This window comes from Protopterus annectens, chromosome 14.part0, assembly GCF_019279795.1.
Source record: "Protopterus annectens isolate FY-2018-M chromosome 14.part0, PAN1.0, whole genome shotgun sequence".
In the NCBI taxonomy this organism is placed as follows: Eukaryota; Metazoa; Chordata; order Ceratodontiformes; family Protopteridae; genus Protopterus; species Protopterus annectens.
Window position 1 is genome coordinate 650527356 of NC_056748.1, and position 24112 is coordinate 650551467.

A 24112-nucleotide genomic window follows, 5' to 3' on the forward strand; every position below is an offset into this window, starting at 1 on the left:
TAAACCTAGCACAAAACTGACAACCAGTGATGTCGTGGTCAGGGCCTAGGTATGGAATACAATAGGAGTGGAAATCCTTATGAGGTATTTGCTTCCCACAAGAAACACAGTTATTAACTTTTACTGAGATCGGTCTGAGGCAAGAAAATGTTTCCCCAATGGGGTACTTAGCTCTTTTAGAAGACTTTAGTTCTGGATTCGGAAAGAAAATCTCAGGAGTCGGCCGACCGGCACTTGCGAACTGCTTCTGCTTCGGGCACTGCGCGGCAAGAAAGACTGAAGAAAATAGCGTCGGCTGCATCTTATATACCCCTGTCGCACTGACGTCAGGGAGGAGGCGACAGCAACCGACGCCGGACCAAGACTTTGGAATTCTGGCCGACTGCGGGACCGCCTGACGGCAGGATAACCCAAGTGTAATGACTGCAGCAGTGTAACATGACGAACATCATCAGCTGCATCACAGCTGGATTTAATGGAATAGTGAGCAACTTGGGAGGATGCCACTGGCAAGTCAAGGGCACAGACCTTCCCTTCAGAATCAGGGAGATCTGAAATGGCTTGTCAGGCCTGGGAAAGAACAGCCCAGACACACCTAGTTATGTGTGTCTGATAGTTCACAGCTCTAAAGGTTAGGGTAGCAGAAGTATATACTTTCTTACCTAGTCTCTGCATGGCTCTGCTGACTTTATCAGAGGGAAGCAGCTTAGTTGAAGACAACAATTTGGAGGGCTTATCTGAAGCCACTGACACCACAGAAGGGTCAGCAGAGGGACACTTATAAAGGAACTTGCAGTCACCAGGCACTTTATAAAACCTATCAGGTTTCTTTGGTGCAGGGAATTGTGAATCAGGAGCCTGAGAAGCAGTAGAAAAAGCATCCAACAGGGAAGCAACAACTGGAAGAACTACGGAGGGCCTTGGAGGCTCCATCTGTAGATACTCCTAGTACCCCTTCTGAACATCAGACACTGAAGCACAGTCATATTTGAAAAATTCCATCATTCCGGAAATAGTGTCACCAAATGAAATCTCCCTCAAAAGGAGAGTGAAGGGAAGAAATCTGAGAGTAATAAGTAAGTTAATCTTCATTAGAATCAGCATCCTCGTCAGAGGAATCCTGCTTCCTAGGCCTCTTGCAAGGGATAGAAGACCACCGAGTAGCAGGAACAGAAACACTCTGAGGAGGCTTCAAAGCCATAAGGGCATTAAACAGGCCTTTACTGAAGTTTTGCCATGCACTCTGAGGATCTTTAGGAACAAGCAAAATATGGTTACTCTTATGCTTCTTTTTAAGTGGGACGGCAGCCTTAAACAAGTTAGGAGGCTCTGACCCCTGATGACACTCTATAATGGTAGTCAGAACCTCTTCCCTCACTAATATCTGAGCAACATCCCTAGGCCCTTCAGTAATTATCCACCGCGGTTCCCCTGTACAACCAAAGCAGATGTCTGCAAGGCCTCCATGAACATGCATGGAGTTGGATCCATGCCAGCTTCTGAATAGTTTGCAGCAGAGGAATCCGAGGAGGAGACCAGACGATCCTCCAGCCTCAAAAGAGATGTCCAGTGGAGGTGGTATAGCCGAAGAATCCGAATGATCTTTCTTGGTCTTTTTCTTCACACATGGCTGACCCTCAGGCTGGGAAGATCCTTCCATAGTGTCCTTGGCCAACAGTTTCAGTCACTGGTTCTCTAAGTAAATCACAAGAGAAGAAAGCCAACTATGCAACATCTTACGGATAAAAGCTTGACAAATCTCACAAGATGTAGGGTCATGGGAAGCAGGTAAACAGAAGACCACTTGTGATAATCTTTAAGGGGAATCTGTCTCCCAAACTGGCATCTCCCCAACAACCAACAACCAGAACAAGGCAAAGTAAAGATAAGAAAATCAAATAACTCTAATGGAGCACTTATCTGAAAGTGGTATAGTAACCAGCAAATGAACGAGCATTCAGATTGATGACTGAAGATGGTGTTCAGACTGGTGGCAAAAAAATTCTGAGGCTGGTACGTCTAAATGTCACCTTTATGCTCTATGCTGTGAATGGGGGGCACACGAGTGATGTATGGCATACCCATTACAACCTAAAGGCTTTGCTATACTGGCCGGATGTCAGGCTGCCCTTGGAAGGAGATCCCTATTGTAAAGAACATTGCAAAAATGAAGGGGTTGGGTGGGTGGCCTAATGGTTAAGGTGTTTGCCTTACAAACACAAGGTGCAGGGTTTGAGTCTCACAAGGGATAACTGGCTAGGCTTAAATGGCTCACAAGGACAGTTAGCCTAGTACTAACCTATGAACCTATGAACCTATGATATGATAGGACATCACTTGTTTTGATGTGTTTCATTTGGTTGCATGTTAATGGCAGATTCTGAAGTCAAGTGACTGATTATTTGCATTTGAAGCCCTGGTATTATGATGTTTCATAGTAGAAACTCTTCGATTCTTACAAACCTTCTATCAATTCCTTAACATTCATCCATCCATCTTCAACCCCTTTTCCCATCTTTGCACATTGGGTTGGGGTGTCACTTCAACAGTGACAATTTACACCACTGGGTGGCTAGTCCTGCCACGGCAGTTTATCTGTACCATGCACTCACACACACACACACACTCACACCTAGGGCCTGTTTAGAGTGTCCAATCCACCTGCTGCATGTCCTTGAAATGTGGAAGGAACCCGGGGCACCTGGAGGAAACTTACATAATCACATGGAGGACATGCAGACTCTGCATAGAAGGCACCCCAGCCAAGAATCGAAACGGGGAACCTCTTGCTGTGAGGCAATAATGCTAACCACTGCACCATTATGCCACCACTTCCTTAACATTCATTACACTCAATGTTTTATTATTTGTAGTATATTATTGTTGTGGTCATTACTCCTCTCATGTCTTGACATTCCATATTTCTACCTCCAGAATTACATTTTCAGCTAGGATTTCCATTTCATCTGCCATCATTTGAATGTCAAGTGCTTCTAGTTTCATTTATTTACATAAAATCACACTACCTGATCACAAAAAATAACTTTAATTAACCACAATACACTGACAGACCAGAGGAGGCAACCGAACTCTTGAAGCACAGTGATACTTTTCCCTCTCCTTGACTATTCAGAGGTGGAACTAAGTTTGTTGGGGGGTTCTAAACAACACATTCAGTCTCTTAACAGCAGATGCAGAAGGAGTGATCAGTGACCCATTCAAAAGGTTTACTTTGGAATAAAGAAATGTATGTTGTTGAGATAAACAGCAGGTCTTGGGTCCTCTGTTTTTGCTGTCACAAGAAGAACCTGGAATAATATCATAAGCCTCTGTGGTGGTGGAATCTCCTGGATGCCTCTTTTCTTGAGGAGCTTCAACACCTCCTTCATTTGCATTTGAAGCCCTGGTATTATGATGTTCCATAGTAGAAACACTTCGATTCTTACAAACCTTCTATCACAGCACAGTGGTGCAGCGGTAACATTGTCATCTCACAGCAAGAGGTTCTCTGGTTCGATTCTCAGCTGGGGTGCTTTCTGTGCAGGATCTGCATGTCTACCCTGCATTCATGTGGCTCTCCTCCGGGTGCTCAGGTTTCCTCCCATGTTACAAAGACATGCGTCTGGAGCATTTCTCCCCGGGCATCCACTGAAAATTGGCTTAGTTTCAAGTTGGACTTTCCCAGTTAACAAAAGTTAAATAAATAAAAAATAAATAAAATTACTACTTGTTTATGAAGTGCTGAAACATCTGGCAAGGAAGCAATGGAATCCAGGAAGAGACAGAAAATAATATTGTATAAACTCCATATATATTCTTACTCATCCATATACATTTCAATTAAATACCAGAAGTCCAGATGAAGGTAAAGCCAACCATCAAATGTCTTGACAGTGCAACAGTTGGGTAAGATCTCAGGACTGCTGCTGTCTGTCCTGGGGCTGAAAACCTTCTGCCAACTGTTATAAATCTCAATGTGTGAGTCTATAATCTTGCTGTAAGACAGACTGAGGTAACTGTCCTTCTCTAGTTCTCTCTTGCTGTTGCTGCTGTGTGCCATTGCAAAATCACATATTGTACTGTCTCCTCCACATCCTATTAAAGTATTTTACAAAGGGTGAAATTTTAGACCACCAGCAATGGGGATCTGGCCATTTTCCTTCATTGACTTGTGTCATAAGGAATATTAAACTAGAAAACTCAGTGTCTTAGATCCTGATCTTTTCTTTAGATGTGTCCTCAGGCAACTCCTGCCATACACTGCACTTCATTTGCCACATCCATTTGGAAATACATTATGTGGGTCAAATGGTTCAATATCTGCAAAAATAAAATGACAGATGCAAAACAAACATTCCATATCTATCAACCATACCAGAGTCCTTGCCTGGTACGCAGGTAGCAAGGCACGATGTTGCACTAACCCTGTGAAGGGCTGCCACAGATATTAAGGCATCTGGTTCGAGAATCTCAGCCCAAATCACATATTCTCTTGGACAATGGAAAACCAGGTCAGGTTCCTTTACCCATTACAATAGTATCCGGGTCCGGCATACTATTTCAGTACTACATTCTACTAGCATGTCCACTAAGGAGGCAACTACCTATCAGCTCTAAGGGGGAGAAATGTAAGAAGGCCATCCCCTTTTTCTGCTGCATTGCCTTTAGATACTCAGTGAACTACAGGTCTTCTGTATGAAAAGGAAGAACACTCTCCTCTTTCTCTTTATCAAGGTACTCTGTGTGAGGATCAAAAGTAGGACTGTTGTGCATTGCTTTAGCCAGGCCTTCAGAGATTTTTCCATTGGTGCTCAGTGTCAGAGGACTTGACAGCACTGTTTCTTCAAGGGTGAAAACAAGTCCCAAGGGGTGGGGGGGTCCTAGGGTCTGATGTAAAAGAAAGAGAGGGTTCAAGAGACTTCTACAGTGGATGGGATTCATCAAGAGGTCTCTATAACAGGATGAAATGCACTACAACAGAGTGCCTTGAAGGAATATGCAGAGGTTTGTGCAGATCCAGTGATGCTGCAAGAAAAGAAATCCCGATATGGGTTCTGATGCCAGAGGGCCTGACACTGAGTCCACTGATGCCAGATGCCAGAAAATACTGTATCAAAAGAAACAATACTTGAGAAAACAATGCTAAGGAAGCTGCCATGGACAAAAACATTACACAAGTTCATGGTTTGGCTGTTAGATCTGGCGATAAAGCCACCAATAGTGGAGACATTGGAATATGGGAGAAAGAGATGCTCCTGGCAGAAAATCAAAACTGCTCTTGTCTGGTGCAAAGAATAAGAAGTCAGTGGAGGACACCTCAGAACCACCTACCCTGCAAATATTCCTCTCAACCATCCAGAAATTCACCGGCTGTCAAGATTTTTGTCTTATATTTCTGGTCTGCTCCTTATAAAATGTCTGGTTTTCTGGAAAAGTCATTGAGAACTGAACATCAATAAACAATGAAAGACATTTGAGTTTTTAGACTGAAAATGCATGCTAATGCAAAAGTTAACTTTCTACGTTTATAACAGCAATATCTGAAATATGTCCATGATTTTGGGGATTTGCTTCCTCAATCATTTTTGTCTCTATCCAGAATGTTTGTGCTAAGAGTTTGAGAGGTAAACCTGCAATCAGGACAGAGTTTCAACTACTTTATCATAATCAATACTTGGGAAAACTGGAAAGTGAAAAACAGTGAGCTACTTCAGGCCTTGAGTGAACATGAAAGGCTTGAACTGCATAAAAATTGGAAAGGTAGTTTGAATAATTTCTACAGATGGAATTTTCATCAGATGAGAGACAGGACTCTTTGAATGCCTGGGGCAAACCAAATTCAAAAGTATTTATCATAGTGACTTTTGGAACATGGAAGGAAAATCTCTTTGCTTTTTGGAAAAACATTTTCTTTGACTTATTTTCTTTAGGAATTGTAGAAAACTGAAAACCTGTATGGCTAAACAAGAAAAACAACCTGCTTTTGAACAGCACTGCAAAATAGCTTCAGAAAATAAGAAAGCCTGATGCACTTTCTGACAACTATTTTTGTTGGCTTCATTAAAGCTCAACCAAATAAGACAACAGGAAATATTATGAGATTCACAGAAGCAGTAAAGACAAAATCTGTACTAGCCAGCGGGTGAAGTTGTCAAATCACAGGATCAATTTCTAAGTAGAGGTGGGGAAATCAATGGGTACAGTGTGTTCAGACAGGATGGCATGCATTTGCCAAGATCAGGGAAGAGAATTTTTGCAGCAGATATTTTGCAATATCTGACAAGCACTAGGCAGGATTTTTGCCAGGTCGAAAATTTAGCAGTTCACAGACAGCAACATCTGATGCCTCTCCCTAATGGTTGTTAATGCTAGCAGCATTAACAACAGTCTTGTTATTGGAATATTTGTCATGTTTCCACAAGACTGATGTTGTTATTGTTTGTGAAACATGGTTAAAGAACACTGATTGGAAACCAGTTCTGTCAGGGTATAAATGTTTTTACTGTAAAATGCATTCTAACAAAAAATCAGGTGGAAGTGTTAACGACAGGGATTAAAGACTGTTATGAGACCTATGATTATTACATGTTCAGTGATAACACCAATACTATTGACTGTGTAACTGTGACAACTCTGGAACATATAACAATTGTTGGAGTGTGCAGATCACCAAAGTCAAGTGCTAATGACCTGCAGGAATTTTGGTGGCCCACGTCTGCATGAAATACAGGAGGGAAGAATAACATTACTTAAATTTACCGCTTCAACAGAGCCAAATCAGCTAACAAAGCAAATCATAAGATAAATCCCAAAGCACAGGACCCGAAGCCAGATGTTAAAATGTACAAAACTTTTAATAAGTCACGATACACCAATAGTAAACCAAGCGCTTTCACCCGGCTCCTGCCAGGCTTTCTCAAGGAATGAATAGAAACCACAGTATCATTAACATTTATATATCACATTACTTGGTCAGCTGACCAGTAAATTAGTTTCAATTAATTAAAATTCCGTTACTTTGCTTTAAAATCATAAAAAAATTCTAATACATGTTAAAACTTAATACATCAAACATTTCACATTTTCCTTGTTATTGAACTATTATATATTACTTAAGTTAAAAACGAATGGTATAATAATAGATGAATAGTAGATGCAAAAACAAAATCATATTCATTCAAAGCTTTGCTTTTCTAAGTTTCAGGACACATCCTATATTAATATTATCATTTAACCCAGGAGATCTGGTAGCATCCAATCTCAGCTGCCAGAAGAGTTCACGAAATTCTAAACGAGTCTCCCAACTCCCCCCTCTCACCTCGGGGGTAATTTGCTCAAGCACTATAAACTTCAAGTTCATGTTTTCACACTTTTGAGAGTGTTTAAAGAATGCATTAGTTTCCTTACTTCTAGAAATATCATAGAAGTGTTCATACACCCTGTTTCTTAAAGATCTCTCCGTTTTACCAATGTAAAAACTTGAACAGTGCGTGCAAACTCCTAGATATACCACCCCCTTGGTTTCACAGTTGTAATATTTGTTAGCTCTCACTGTGAAATTCCTATGTGGTAAATGAAAAGTGGCCTGATTTAACATAGTAAAACATTGATTGCAACTACCACATCTATATGTACCCCACTTCATTTTATTATTAATATTAACTTTCCCCTTTCTTTCAAAAAGCTCCTTTAAGTTACTACCCCTCTTTCTAATAAAATAAGGGTGCTTCGAGAATAATTGTTTCATTTCCTCGTTCACCCCCAGAATGGGCCAATATTTGAGAATAACAGATTCCACCTCGTGCGAATTACTGGAAAAGGTGTGTAAAAATTTATTTCCAGATTCAATATCCCTCCTCTGCTCATTCTTCTCTTTTACTTTACCTAATCCTAATAGTGCTGGATATTTGGCGTCCCTGTTTTCAAAAATTTCCTGGGTTATGGCATCAATCAGATGCTCAGGATAACCCTTTTCTAAAAACAGTTTTTTAATAATCTCAGCTTCCCTACTGAAACTTTCCATGGAGCTTGATATTCTTGAAGCTCTAATGAGTTGCCCCTTAATAATGGCTTTTTTTTTGATAAAAAGGATGCCCACTACTAAAGTCCAAGTAAGAGTTAGAAAACGTGGGCTTCCTATATATTCTTGAATGAAAGTTAGAATTAATGTAATCTTTTGAAAGGGTAATATCCAAATAATTTAATTCATTTAAATCAATAGAATAAGTAAATTTCAAGAAATCTGTGCTAGAGTTGATATGCTCCATAAATCTCTTGAATTCATCTTCTGTGCCATCACATAATACACATATATCATCCAAATACCTTCTGTAAAATGTTATAAACTTGTTCCAGGAGGTCCGCAACACAAATTTTTGTTCCCAATGATAAAGCACAAGATTAGCATAAACCGTAGCACAATGGCTCCCCATAGCTACCCCTTTTCTTTGTCTAAAAAATTCACCATTAAATAAAATAAAATTGTTATCCAATATTATTTCCATAAATTCGACAACCAAATTAGTTATTCTGCTATCAAGCCCTGATTGGGCAGCCAGAATTTCACCAAACCATTCCAATCCTGTATCATGCGGGATGCTGGGGAACAGTTCAACTACATCTATGGTTACCATAAACATATGAGTGGTAAACCAAGCTTGATCTATACTTCTCAAACAGTCCCAGGAGTCCTTACAAATATATTTAAGAGTGGAAACAAACTTTTTAAGTTTAACATCAATAAATTTTAGCTAAAGGTTCCGTGATATCTCCCGAGCCGGCCACAATCGGTCTAAATTTAAGTGGATCCAGGCCTTTGTGCGTTTTCGGAATTCCGAAAATAACCGGAACCCTAGGCTTATCCACATAAAGAAAATTGTAAAGATTCTCATTTATTACCCCTTGTAATAAGTGGTCAAACAGTAGAAAACTAATCTTGGAATACGCAATGTTAATTTCATTTTTAGATACAATTTCATACTGCTCGGCATCCTGCAACATTTCATATAAATGAGCATCATAATCTACTTTATACATTAACACCACCCCCCCTCCCTTATCCGGTTTCATAATCCTGCAACAGTCCTTTTTCAACAAATCAATCAGCTCCAACTCTGCTTGATCTAAATTACTAAGATAAGATCTGTGTGTTTTACCTTCCATTTCCTCTTACCTCTTTCTCCACCATTTCACTAAATACATTCAAAGCAGGATGAATGGGGGAATTAAATGTGCTTGACCTAGTAAGAGTGTGGTCACTTTTAGGTTTCCCCTTAAAAAATAACTGAAGATTCATTTGCTGAATAAACATTTTTAAATCCAAAATTGTTTCTACTGTGTTAGATGCCTTTAAGGGGACAAAATGCAAGCCTTTTGAAAAAAAGATTAAAAAATACCCGTGTGGGAATCAAATCTGTGTAATTAAAAATAGAAAAATTATTATTCCTAAAGATAATTTGCTTATCAGTGTGTAATTCTGTTACTTAGGGAATTAATTCTTCCTCTATACTCGGTTGTAATGACCGGTCCATGTCAATTGCTTTTGTCTTAATACCCTCCCCCTGTTGGAGGGATGTTGAAAATCCTGAACCGAGTTCTTTCTGCCTCGTTCAGCCAACCTTTCACTTCTTCTAGGTGGTTCTACTACATTATTCGATTAATTATTATTTTTATTCACCTCCTCTACCCTGTTTGGGTCTGTATTCATGGTATCTTGCACCCATCCGCCTCTACTTGGATTAGGGTAGGCCTTACCATCCCTGTAGTCCAACAAATCCCTTTCCAACTTCTTAATTTTGTGGTTTAAAATTTTGTTGCAAAACTGATCCACTTCAGCAAACACATTTTCATAATCTCTTTTAACACAAGTAAAACTTCTATCATTAACAACTTTATCATTCAAAGCATTTAAATCTTTAAGCAACATTTCCGTTTGATTTTCATACTCTAAAATCATTAAATTTAACATTTCAAGCCCAGCGTTATCAAAAATTGCACATAACTTATCATAAAAAACATTCCAGGCTGAACATTATTAGGGAATTTGTAAAACCGCAATCCTTTTTGTATGCATTTCACACGAACACATTCCCTTAAATAATCAATCTCTAATTGTTTGTTTCTTAATGAATATAACTTGTCTTTGAAAGTGATAAAGTTTCCTTCAACTCCTTCGTTAAAGGGATTAGTCACAGTACCTTGCTGAAAAAAGAAATGTTTGCCAGTCCATGCATCAAAGTTAAATTCTTTCCTTCCTTTCTCCGCAGCAGTTCCTTGCATACTTTCAGGTTTTCCTGAAACCATCGTACCAGTGTTACTGCGGTTCATATTCTCGGCAGAATCTACGTTTAGAGTAAATCCGGAAGCTCCTCCAGAACACCCAATATGCTTATTACGTATTTCCGGTAACAGTAACTGGTTGCACGGTAACCCAGAATCACCGTCATGGTTCCGTGCATTAATAGAATTAGACAATTGAGTTAGAAGAGCCATCATTTGATTAAATTCAGCTCTGGTTACCGGGCTGTCCTCAGCAACATCCTTAAATACATTAAGCGTATTACACAGACTCGACTGCTCCGTTCCTTCAGCCATGGGATAACAACTCCGACTAAGAAAACAGCTTCAACAGAACCAAATCAGCTAACAAAGCAAATCAAAAGATAAATCCCAAAGCACAGCACCCGAAGCCAGATGTTAAAATGTACAAAACTTTTAATAAGTCACGATACACCAATTGTAAACCAAGTGCTTTCACCCGGCTCCTGCCAGGCTTTCTCAAGGAATGAATAGAAACCACAGTATCATTAACATTTATATATCACATTACTTGGACAGCTGACCAGTAAATTAGTTTCAATTAATTAAAATTCCGTTACTTTGCTTTAAAATCATAAAAAAATTCTAATACATGTTAAAACTTAATACATCAAACATTTCACATTTTCCTTGTTATTGAACTATTATATATTACTTAAGTTAAAAACGAATGGTATAATAATAGATGAATAGTAGATGCAAAAACAAAATCATATTCATTCAAAGCTTTGCTTTTCTAAGTTTCAGGACACATCCTATATTAATATTATCATTTAACCCAGGAGATCTGGTAGCATCCAATCTCAGCTGCCAGAAGAGTTCACGAAATTCTAAACGAGTCTCCCAACTCCCCCCTCTCACCTCGGGGGTAATTTGCTCAAGCACTATAAACTTCAAGTTCATGTTTTCACACTTTTGAGAGTGTTTAAAGAATGCATTAGTTTCCTTACTTTTAGAAATATGATAGAAGTGTTCATACACCCTTTTTCTTAAAGATCTCTCTGTTTTACCAATGTAAAAACTTGAGCAGTGCGTGCAAACTCCTAGATATACCACCCCCATGGTTCCACAGTTGTAATATTTGTTAGCTCTCACTGTGAAATTCCTATGTGGTAAATGAAAAGTGAATTTTAATTAATTGAAACTAATTTACTGGTCAGCTGACCAAGTAATGTGATATATAAATGTTAATGATACTGTGGTTTCTATTCATTCCTTGAGAAAGCCTGGCAGGAGCCGGGTGAAAGCACTTGGTTTACTATTGGTTATCGTGACTTATTAAAAGTTTTGTACATTTTAACATCTGATTACTTAAATTTAGCAGAAACTGACTGGAATAACATTGACTCAACAATATTAGTAAGGAAAATATTCACAACCTATGTTCAGGAACAACTGCTTCAGACTGTAAGAAAACAACTACTAGGGAACGGAACATACTAGACACTGTGTTCTGAAAGAAATCACTGTTAATTCAAGTCAAATTGTACCACCGTTGGTGTGCAGTGATGGTGTTATAAAGGTTCATTTGTTGCTAGCTAATTCTGCCAAACTAAAATCTAAACCAATGCACGGAAAATTAATTTTAGATTATATGGAAGCAAAACAGTCACTATGTGAAACTAACTGCAGTGATACGTTCAGTGGAAAAAACTACAGATGGAATGTAGAAAGTTTTGAAAGAGAAATTGTTTGACTGCAAACAATGACAAAAATGTTTAACATCAGGATCTAGGCATACAATGTCAAGGGGATATAGTTCCATAAGAACAAGATACCCGACTAAGGTGAGAGACAAAAAATATAAGCAATGGAAGAGAGGTCGAACTACATCTTTGAAAACTGACGTAAACAAGCTGGGCAAACAAAGTAAGCATAGTGAGACAAGATCAAGAAAACTCTGAAGAAAATTTATATAAAGATATTCAGCATAATCTTCTTCTTCTTCTTTCAGCTTTTCCCGGTTAGGGGTCGCCACAGCGGATCACCTTGTCCGCTCATGATTGGCAGTGGAGTTTTACGGTGTCGAGTTGCCAGCCCGGCGCCCAACCTTCCACAGAAGGCACACACATGCACACACTCACACCTAGGGCCAATTTAGAGTGTCCAGTCCACCTACAGCATGTCTTTGGGAGGAAACCGGAGCACCTGGAGGAATCCCACGCGACCACAGGGAGGACATGCAGACTCCGCACAGAAGGCACCCCAGCCAAGGATCAAACCGGAGAACCTCTTGCTGTGAGGCAGCAATGCTAACCACTGCAGCACCATGGCCGCCCATATTCAGCATAATAAGAAACCTTTTTAAAGATACATAAGATGTAGAAGAAGTAAAGACATATAAACTGATAAACTGTGCATAGATTCTAAAATTTATTCTCAAACACAATAGATTATAGATGTACTTACAAAATCTTACGCAAAACAATTTGGTTCCACAAAGGGGATGATAAAGTGTCCTAGTGTAATTCAGGTAAACTCAGATACCAGAATCAGATTATACTGAAAAAGAACTGCGCAAACGGGATCCAAACAAAGCAAATGGAGGACATGGAATTAGTAATAATAACCTGAGAACACTTCAGCAAGAACTTACAGTACCATTATATGTATTATTTACTAGGTCATATAAATCTGAGGAGATTCCTCAAGATTGAAGACATGTGCTTATTAAACCTGTCTTTAAGGGAAAGGGGAGTATGACAAACCCACAGTCTATAGACCTTTAAGTCTACTTTCATCTTGAGGAAAAATAATGGAGAAGGTAATATTGGATAAGTTATTGTCAGAATTGGATAAGTTGGGACTTGAAATCATATATCAGCAAGCATATGTTGAAAATAGATTTATTACCACCTGTAACATGATGTTCTATAACAATATAATAACAGCTATGAATGAAAAATTGTACTGTGATGTAATTTATATAGATTTAACTTCAGCATTTGACAGGGTCATACACAAAACACTGATCAATAAATTACAGCAACTAGGTAGCAATGTACTCTTGACAGATGGATAGCTACATGGCTTAAAAATAGGACATTTATTTATTTATTTATTTATTTATTTATTTATTTATTTATTTATTTGGCATTTGCTTACCTGGAAAGTCTGACTAGGTCATGAGGTACCCATTTTCAGTGGAGACCCGGGGAGAAAAGCTCCAGATACATATGGTTAACAGAATAAAAATCTAGACAGACATAATAAAGTCATGACATTCAAGCACAGATATGAAAACAACACATTAGTTTGTCAGAATGAGAGCTTAACAGACATAATAAAGTCATAACATTCAAGCACAAAATTTGAAAAACTACACATTAGTTTGTCAGAATAAAAACTCACACATAATAAAGTCATAGTGTTCAAGCATAAATTATATGGAAAGCCTGATAATAGAAAGATGCAGCATTATTTACATAACAGATGATTATTATAATGATTATTAATATTCTAGAGGTCATGAAATATGGTAACAAATTATATTGGTGAAGGCATAGGATAATACAAGTAGAGAAGCGTAGTATGTGATAGAGGGGATAGTAGGAATAGATTTGGAAAAGGTATGAGTATAACCACAGGGGATTATGTGTAGAGGAAGGGAGAGGAGGGTAAGTTAGTAGTAGGGATACAGAGAAAGAGGTAGAAAAAGGTATGAGAGACAAGGCAAATATCATGCAGCAACTGGACAGGTGAAATTTTTGGTTACATTTAGGGTGTCCATCAGGGCTTTGTACTAGGCCCTTACTTGTTTAGATAGTATCTTTCAGACCTAAATTTTTCATCTAAGGTGTTCTAAGGTCTATATGCAGATGACCTGAAATTGGGTAAACTTTAAAATTGTGTTACAGACAAGGCATGTCTGCAAAAGAACCTGACTGAATTGACCATTTGGGGACAGGAGAATAATATGCTGATAAATACATAAAAACTAAGCATATCAGATTTGGAAGAAATAAACTGAAAGGTGAACATTTAACACAGCATACAGTGATTGAAACTGTAGACTCATGTAAGGATCTGAGTATATGGGTAGATACAGATTTTTCTAATAATATTAACCAATTGGTTAATGACAGTTATAGAACTATAGGCTGTATAAAAAGATTTATCAAGTCTAGGAAATCAGAAATGATGAAGTCATTGTTTTTTGGATACATTAGGGCCAAACTTAAATATGGAATAACAATATGGAAACCTTATAAGAAAACAAGCATGAATAAACTGGAAAGAGTACAGTGGAAATATAGCAAGGGCATCCATGGATGTGAAAATTTAAGTTATTATGAAAGACTAAAATATCTGAACTTGTACAGTATATCTTATAGATATCTAAGAGGAGATCTTATTCAGGTATATAGGGCATTTATAGGCAACTACCACTGGGAACGTCTGGGGTTATCAAAATCATCAGACAACCTAAGTAGAAGATTTGGTACTTACATATTATCGCAACCACAGTGTGTCTGCATTCACAACAATCTCTGAATTCTTAGATGATGTAAACCAGAGTTTTTTCTGTTTCATAATGTTATCATCTCTGTTTCCCATACTGTTTTAATCAACTCTTCTTCTTCTTCTTAGGGTGTAACAAGTTATCATCATAATCACATTGAAAGTTTAAGCAAAGGAACTACATGGATTTTTTTTTTTAAGTAGTATCGCAACCACACTAAACAATAACACATTATTGGTTGGCTGTTATGCAACTGCACTTTACTATGCTTTCACAGTTGACTACGAATGGTTAAATTATTTAAGTGAAAAAAAATTTGCTCCGTTTAGGAAAGGGATTTTCGATACAGAATTTTGGCATTAAAAGAAAAATGGCACACAAGTTTAAACATTTGTAAAATCCTTTTAACATTTTCTGTACCTGTCCTTTTAATATACGTCCCTTTTTTTGGATAACATTTCCCTTCATTCTCATTACGCTTTACCGTCCCCCCAGTAAACATTGCTTGCCTCCCTAGTGAGACACAAAGCCAAGCCATCTGTACAGGAGTGCTAGACATTTCACCAATCATTCACAAAGAACATCTCCAGGCTTCTGTAACATCTGACAAACAAAAAGTTACGATGTGTTATACAGTCAGCTGTACCTTAGAGCAAAGTGCAAGGCTATAACTTGGACTCCACAAGCAATAGTGAGTGTATTTTTTTTTATCGTACATTCTTTCTTTCTAAATTTTGACAAGCTATAATTGATCACTGCTCCATATTGCAACCACACATTCTCACTCACTTGCATTTGCAGCATTCTCAGCAGCACAATGTTTTTAGTTAAGAACGGAATATTGCCGAGAATGCTGTGAATAATACAGACACACTGTGGTTGCGGTAAGTACCAAAGATTCTATAGGAATGAAAAGTGTACTAATTGGTTCTCTGAGAGAGCAGTGGATGCATGGAACAGGCTACCAAATTACATTAAAGCAAGTACTAGTTTAGATATTTTTAAGAACAGCCTGGACACTTATTATGGGAACAAGTGTTCTGGTATATTAACAGGCTACAAAGGGCATTAATGCCCGTGCTTCAAATATTTGTATGTATGTATGTAAGAAAGGGAAGAGCCTACACCTACTGGCACAGAAAGTGCCAAAGTATGAATTTTAACAGGAAAAAAAATCAGAAAGGGCATCCTTGTGACATTAAGGAGGGATGAAAGAGATAAGAAAGTTAAATGCCTCAGTTAAAATCAGTACCAATTACAAGATCAAAAGGTTTTCTCAGAGACAGACTGGGGCCTTTTATTCTTACAGTCTTCACAGTACAACAGTGAAGAATCAGAGAGTGAGAAGTGAGTGACGCATGATGGGAAGCGGATGGTTCTAGACAGCTTGAGAACGTTCTTCCTGTTGAGCAGTCCTGGTGCTTTAATATCAGTTCAAAAGGTTACCATCAATAGGCTGTCTCTTCTGTAGCCAAACATTACTGCACAGCCAGGATACTCAAAACTAAGTGTGCTGTAACATTTATTCAGCACACAGCCTAGCATGCATTGCTGCACTTACAAAATTGCATAATTTTTTTTCTGTTCTGCCTTCATTCTGTGACTGAATTTAAGTGCACAGTAAGCTAAACATACAGACAGACAGACACACACACGCACACACACACACACACACACACACACACGCACGCACGCACGCACGCACACACACACACACACACACACACACACACACACATTTTGGTGTCAGAAATTTACTTTAGGCTGTGATCACTTTAATGGACAACTGTAATACAAAAGTAAGCAACAACAAAGGTATCAGTTTAGAAAATAAAGTAATAACTATGCAAGTTAAGGCATACCAAACAAATTGAATATGTTTTTCTGTAAGATGATGCATGATTTTATTTTTCTCTTTCTGGCTGATAGAACTTTTCAAAATGTACTGTAAGTTTATCCCATGACTTTTCTGAAGAAAAATAAAAAGGATTAAAACCATGCTGTAGCAAATCAACTTACCTATAACTGGTGGTCCCAAAGCATTTCCTACTCCAGCAAAAAACATAAGTATTCCATAAGCATGTGTCAGTTTCTCAACACCCACTGTCTTAGTGGTAACATAAGGAAATATAGACCAGTTGCCTAACAGAAATCCTATTATTCCACACAGTACAGCAAGGGCAACATAACTTGTGGCAAAGGGGACTGCAGTCAAAGTTGCTCCCATCATTATAAGTGTAACTGTGTACAAATACAGACTATTCATCCATTTAACGTCTGCCAGTACACCTAAGACAAACTTGCCCATGGAGCTGGTAATTCCTACAATGGCAACAAGTGGTATGGAATGAGAATCTTCATCGATGTTGCAGCTTCTTGCTAAATCTTCCATTACAATTTGTGAAGGAAATGACCCAACATCAAATAGCAAGATGGCAAGAAAAAGTGCTGTAAATACTTTGTTCTTAAAGAGGTCCAATGAGATTTCTATGAAATTCAAACAAGCTGCCCAATTATTTTTGGCAGTTTGTTTTACAAAGTATGTGTATTTTGTAGTCCTTGTTGTAAAGGCATCAAATTCCTCTGAATGCTGAAAATCTAACTTATTTACAACTGCATTATGTTTATCTTTGAAGTGGTTAGTATGTTCTACGAAGACTTTATCTTGTCCATAACCGTTTTCTGGTAACTCTTCATTTTCACAGTTAACAGTTCCTTTCTTTGAGCATGGTATGTACTGATCAGTTGTTGCCATCTCTTTTCCTGTATGGCTTGGTGTCTCTACAGTCCTCATTACTGTACCACATGCAACTATATGCAAGGATATTGCACTCATTATCAGCAAACAACCCTCAAGGCCATATATTTCAATTAGTTTCTTCTGTAGGGAAGCATAAATAAAAAGGCCAACACTTGAACCTAAGAAAAAAAAAAGTAATTACTGATATATTTACTTATAAGATATCAAAGATAAGATGTTTTATACTTCTTTACCAGAAGAGCTTGTATACGCATTTTTATATATATATATATATATATATATATATATATATATAGGTATAGATATATGTATATATACATATATACATATATATATATATATATATATATATATATATATATATATATATATATATAACAGTGCAAGTATGCATTTCAGAAACTGAACAGTAAGTGCTTTTTTGAAAAAGAGAGTAATTTTAATAAGTGGTGCAGCTCAATTTTTCTTCAACATACAGTAAGATATTTAAAAAAAATGTTTGCAACAAAACTGCTATTCAAAATTAATACAAAACAAAAAAACCTCCAAAAAACAATACAAATAAAAAAGTAAGATTCTGCCCAAAAAAGAATAGATACTCCATAAAATACTTCATTATCGACAAAGATTATAAACTGTACATCAATGGTACTTTAATTCTGGCCAACATTTGATAAACTATATGGCAATGTATTCAGGACTTACTCAGAATCTGAATGGCATACATGTGCTTTCCTGTACTTCAGTGCAGGTTTCATTCACTAATTTACAATTTTAATTCTACTGCATCACAACTTTAATTCTACTGACACTAGTTATCAAGATTTTAGGGAAAAAGTGTAGAATCACAAAATCTGAATGGTCAAATGACAACAAGCAGAAAAAAATGGAACTCAAAAACTCCAATGCTGATTAAAAATAATAAACTTCTACTGTGGTGTTTTGCCACACATTTCCTTCTTAACTAAATATGCCAACTCCAAGGTCATAGCAACTTAGCATATACTATACTTGTTAAGTGGGTTTCAGCAAAATGCCATGTTGGTCTTCTACTTTTTTCCCACAGAGCTCTCAAGATCAGACTGGTGTTTTGTTTGATATGTTCAAATGCAAATCCCGGTACAACAGTTTATAAATTTTCATTTTTAATGTTTGGTACTACTATGTTAAGCTTGAAATTGCCATTACTTATTTACCTGAAACCTGTTTTAACATAGGTACTTTGCACATCATCCATCAATTCAATTTTTGTTACCTGGATTAGTCCCTCTAGGTATGGCCTGTTTTCAGAGAATATCCAAGGTAGTATGCATCCTGACTACAGGTAAAGGTATCCAGGAATTATGTATTTAAACAAACCTACTGATTTTTTTTAAATATATATATAACACATTTGAAAGTAGCGTAACAGGTTTCAGTCCACAATTTTTAGAAAGCCTACTTCTAATATGGGTACTTAAATAATAACAGCATTCATCCACTCAAACAGAAATGCATCACAGAAAGAGAACATATGATTGGGCTTTCTAGAGTCACATCAGATGACAATATTTTTACAACAGAAGTGGGTGAACTATGTTTGACATTTTTGAATAGGAACTACTCTAATGATTTTACTCAGGATATGAAACATGAGCTGTATATACAGACATGAGAAATACTATCCCATTTTGCATTCTTCTTTAGCAACACCATCTAAAGACAATGAAGGTGTTGGGTTTAATACTACTATGATCCTTACTTTTCTGTAGGTTCAGGTTCTGTATGTTCTGTTATACATAAGAACTGGTACCTGGTCTCTGATACTTTGAAAATGAAATTGGTCCAGCTCTATTTTTAGAAAGAATTTGAACAAAACACTATTTGAATTTTATGCAACACGGAATAAATTGATGGAAATATGATGCCTGAGTGTGGGAACTGTCATTAATGTCACTATATGTGAAAATATCAAATACTACACTTGGTAATTATGAATAAGTTATTCCTGGCCAGGACATCAGAACTGCAAAAGTTCAGGGGTGGTTTTTGACATGAAGTGTTTCTCTTGCGATTCTTTCTATACAGGAAAAACAGAGAAAAGACTTCAGAAGTGGGTTTATAAACATGTCAGTAGTATTAGTTCTTTTAAAAATATATCTTCTTTATACTGCAATGGGTTCAAAAATACTTTTCAGGTGGGAGATGAGAAGATTTATCTGGAATACTGTAAGATTGTTTAGAAAACACAGTTAAATGCTACCACATCCCCATGTTTAAACAAATGCATGTCCATTAGTTCAGTATTGAAATTTTATGCTGTTAGGTTCAAGTCATTTTATATACTAGCAATTTTATGCATTATTCAGACATGTTATCTGACTGGTCATATGTATACAATAGTTTATAGACATTAGTTTTTTTTTACTGTGCACTTTTGTACAAGCTTTTCAAAATATACTTTAACTTTCTTTACATTGTGTCACTTCCTTGCTATATATCACTTTGTTCCTTTATGTCACATCACTTACTGTTTGAATGATATAAATTCCTGTTCAGTGAATTTTGTTCATTTTCTAATGAAGTCTTTTTCTATAATGGACGACAGCTCTGGAGGAATTATACAGACATCCAGTAAGTCTATTTATTTATTTACTTTTTGTGAAGGTGCCATTGTTTGTGTTTCTAGTAAACAAAATTAAATGAAGGTGGAGACTTTGTGGCAAGACACCCGTAATAAAACCTTCTTTATTAACGTTAAATGTTTTCTTCCTTTAATGAAATGGACTTCTTCAGAATAAAGTAAACTAAATGCACATATCTTTCATACATTACAACCAGCCCCACAAATTAACATTTACATGCATAATCAATTAATAAGTTAAATAAAATGAAAACCATCACAACCATTTAAAGCGCCCACAGCCTAAAAAGCTGAACTACTCCCCAAAAATAATCAGTACAGCAAAATGAACAATGGATTTAAAATCAGAATAATTTTTCTTATACACATTGCTTAAACATACACTTATGTATAACTATAACTATATATATATATATATATATATATATATATATATATATATATATATATATATAGGCATATGGCAAAAAGATTATGTGTAATGTTGTTCTTCTTTCGGCTTTTCCCAGTTAGGGGTCGCCACAGCGGAACTCCGGTCTGCTAATGACTGGCAGTAGATTTTTTTACGGGTGCCAAGGTGCCTTCTCGACGCCCAACCTTCAGCAAAGGCATGCCCATTCTACGCATGTCTTTCGAATGCCACTCGACCGTGGGGAGGACATGCAGACTCCATGAATAATAAAAAGTCATTTGTATCACAAAAGGAAATTTGCAGATTTTAATGTTAATACACTACTAATAGATACATTTTCATTTAGACCAGGGGCTACCATGGCATTCATCCTCAATTGCCACATAAGCTCCAAAAAGTCTAAATAATCATCACAGGGACCCCCGCCCCTCTCGTTGTCCTAAACCAACCAGGTTGATAACAATAAATTTAAATAGGTATGACATATATTCGTTTATATGTTTATAAAGGGCATTCTTACCTTCATTTTTTTAAATATCATACAGGTGTTGACAAATTCTTTTTGTTAAACAAAGTTTAGTTTTACCAATATAAAATGCAGAACAACATCCGTATTGAACAAGATACACCACTACCTTACTACTACAGTAATATCTTCAGTGCAAAACAATTACTCAGTATCTTTGTACATAATAGAAAGACCCTTCTAGGATGTACTGGCACTGATTACAGTCACCACACCTATGCATCCTACCCTCACAAGCAGAAGGCCCCAAACCCTCCAATATAGTTTTAAATCTCAAATCTTTTTTTGTAAACAAAAGCCGGTTTGGGCCCCCACATTCCTAATGTAATCATTATCGACCCCAAAAATATTCCAATTCCTGTTTACTACTGACCTAAACCCCTCAAAATCTACAGTATATATATTTGTGTTTCTGGTAGTTAATATGCTTGCACTTTATGCAAAACCCAGACTATACCAAGACACTCCTCTGCAGTTGCAGAGAACATCACCCTGGATTAAAGTTTCTGGCTCAAGTACACAATATGGTGCACTTCTTCCTCAGAAGAAACCTGGTTAAGCACTTTCAATATGTATTCACACATTTTTTAACATAAAGGCATAATAATAGCAACAATAATAATAATAATAATAATAAATAAAACTAAACAACAAAATTAGTTGCAGAGAAAGTAAAGGTTAGTAATTAGAAATAATATCACACAGTGATAAAATGCAACGCAAAATGATAGGAGTACTGTGGGGTTGAGAAACAAACTAGAAAAAGAATTTAAAAACAGTTTATCTTATCTAAGCTGTAAAAAAAGAAATGAGCAGAAATGTGCAGAAAAAAATGAATTTAATTTTATCCCTGATGTGGACTGCAAGAGTGACAAAAGAGATCTAGAGAGGACACTAGCTAAAAAGAGCACTGTGGGTAACAGGCAGGGACTAGAAGCCTGGAACATTTTAGGTGTCAAGCTGACTGAAATCCTAAATTCTGCCCTGCTGGCTGATGAGGATGAATCGTATCACACCAGATCTGTTGATTAATGAGGGGGTTAGACTTAAGAAGGCCAACAGAATTAACTTGTTAAACAGATTACATTTCAAGTTAAATAAGAATAAATGTAAAACAACAGTGACAAGTCTGAAAGACAGGTAACAATCTCATTTCAGAGAGGATGAAACCTCACATATAAGACGTTAGAGCCAAATGTGAAAATGCCAAAACCAGAAAACAAACAAGCATTAAAAAGCCTTCTAGAAATGATGCAGCAAATTTTAATATGTCTGAAATAACTATGTCTCCAAGAAGTCTGACACAGCAAAATGTAGCTTATGAACAGAGAGCTGAAAAGTGAAATAATTCTGAAATGCTCAGGAAATTAGTTACTGAAGTACCCATATTATAGAACCTATGAAGTTATGTTACTATGATGTGAAAAAGCCAGCTGCAGTCAAAATGATACAGCAGCCATGAGTCTAGAAGAGGACACACCAGTTGCTTATGGGTCAAGAGCATTTACAAATACAAAAAGGAAATATGCACAGATAAAGAGGAAATGTTATAAATAGCTGCTTCCTGACAAGACTTCCAACTCATTGGTTATCAAATCATAAAAGAACAATTAAAAATGAATGAAACCCTGGGAATATGGACAGCACTCTGAAAGAAATATAAAATAAAAAAAGAACCCCTTGATGTGAGCAGCTGCATTCTCACACCTTCACCATTACATATAACAATTCTAACATCATGCTATCATACGGAAAGGGAAACCCCTGGCAGACTGGCAAAACAAACTTCCAGTGAAAATTCTGTCAGTTGCAAACTAGTGATTGACCATGTGAGTGTCAATCACTTATGTTTTGTTAACAAGGCTGGTTCCTGAAATAGCATATGAATGCAGACAAAATTCATACAGCGTGAAAAGGAACATCACAAATGAAACGTCCTAATTGGCTAACGTAAGGAAAAGGGAAGAAGTTGGAGAAACTTATTAAAATATATTAACAGAAAAAAATAATCATCTATCAGAGAAAAATGAAAAATTGCTAGAATAGCTACAGATTCTATTTGTAATACTGAATTTTTTATTGACAGAAGAAAAAGTAAAAGAAACCCAGACTTGTACTGGCAGACTTAGAAACATGGTTACTGAAAGAAGATACAACAGGAGAACTACCTGAGCTAAAATCCTTGGTAAGGAATAAAAAAAATTCTTAAACTTTATTTTTCTTTCACGGAAGAATTTAGTTTCATGTAAGGCTTAATGTCCAGAGCTGACAAAATATTAGTTTCTGGTCAAATGAGAAGACAAATTCTTGGCAGGGCATTTATTTATTTTTTTGTCAACTGGTTAAGTGATCTTGTCTGGAGATCATTTTAGATATGACCCCTGACCAAAATATACACAAAACAGCTACATTAAATGTAGTAACATCAAAAGTGTGCAGGGTTATATAAACTCCACCAGGATGCATAACATCAAAAAGAATAAACATATTTAAAAAATCAAATACAGAATACATGAATTGCATCTGGAAAAATGAACGTTAAAAAAAATAACACAAAATACATTGCAGTAGTCTTCAATGTTAACTCAAATAGAACTAGCCATACAGAGACATCAGCTAGCGCAGAAGCATACAGATGTTTTGTGTGTGTGTGTGTGTGTGTGTGTGTGTGTGTGTGTGTGTGTGTGTGTGTGTGTGTGTGTGTGTGTGTGTGGGTGCCCATACACACACACACACAAACACACACACACACACACACACACACACACACACACACACACACACACACACTCAAGCATGCGTCGTAAAGGGTACATTCTGATACTACTACATATCCCTCTTTTTGTTTACAGTAAAAAATCTTCAGGGGTGTCCCAGAGGGATGCTGCACTATTTACTTGCTTTTTTCTTTTGGTGTGACTAGTTCTCTTCACAGTGCTACTTGAAGTAACAAACAGTTGCACTGTAATGGCCACAACTTGAAAACCCTGCTCTGCTCCACCCTTACTCCT

The 24112-nt window shown here is 36.9% G+C and overlaps 1 protein-coding gene across 1 annotated transcript in view; it reads right to left on the minus strand.

Moving 5' to 3' along the window:
• The window catches only part of SLC16A9 (solute carrier family 16 member 9), a 453874-nt gene that overhangs the window by 77628 nt on the left and 352134 nt on the right, over positions 1-24112 (minus strand). The window contains exon 5 of the mRNA XM_044056398.1: positions 16799-17698. Within this exon, the coding sequence (XP_043912333.1) occupies positions 16799-17698 (900 nt within the window). The remainder of the gene's footprint in view (positions 1-16798; positions 17699-24112) is intronic.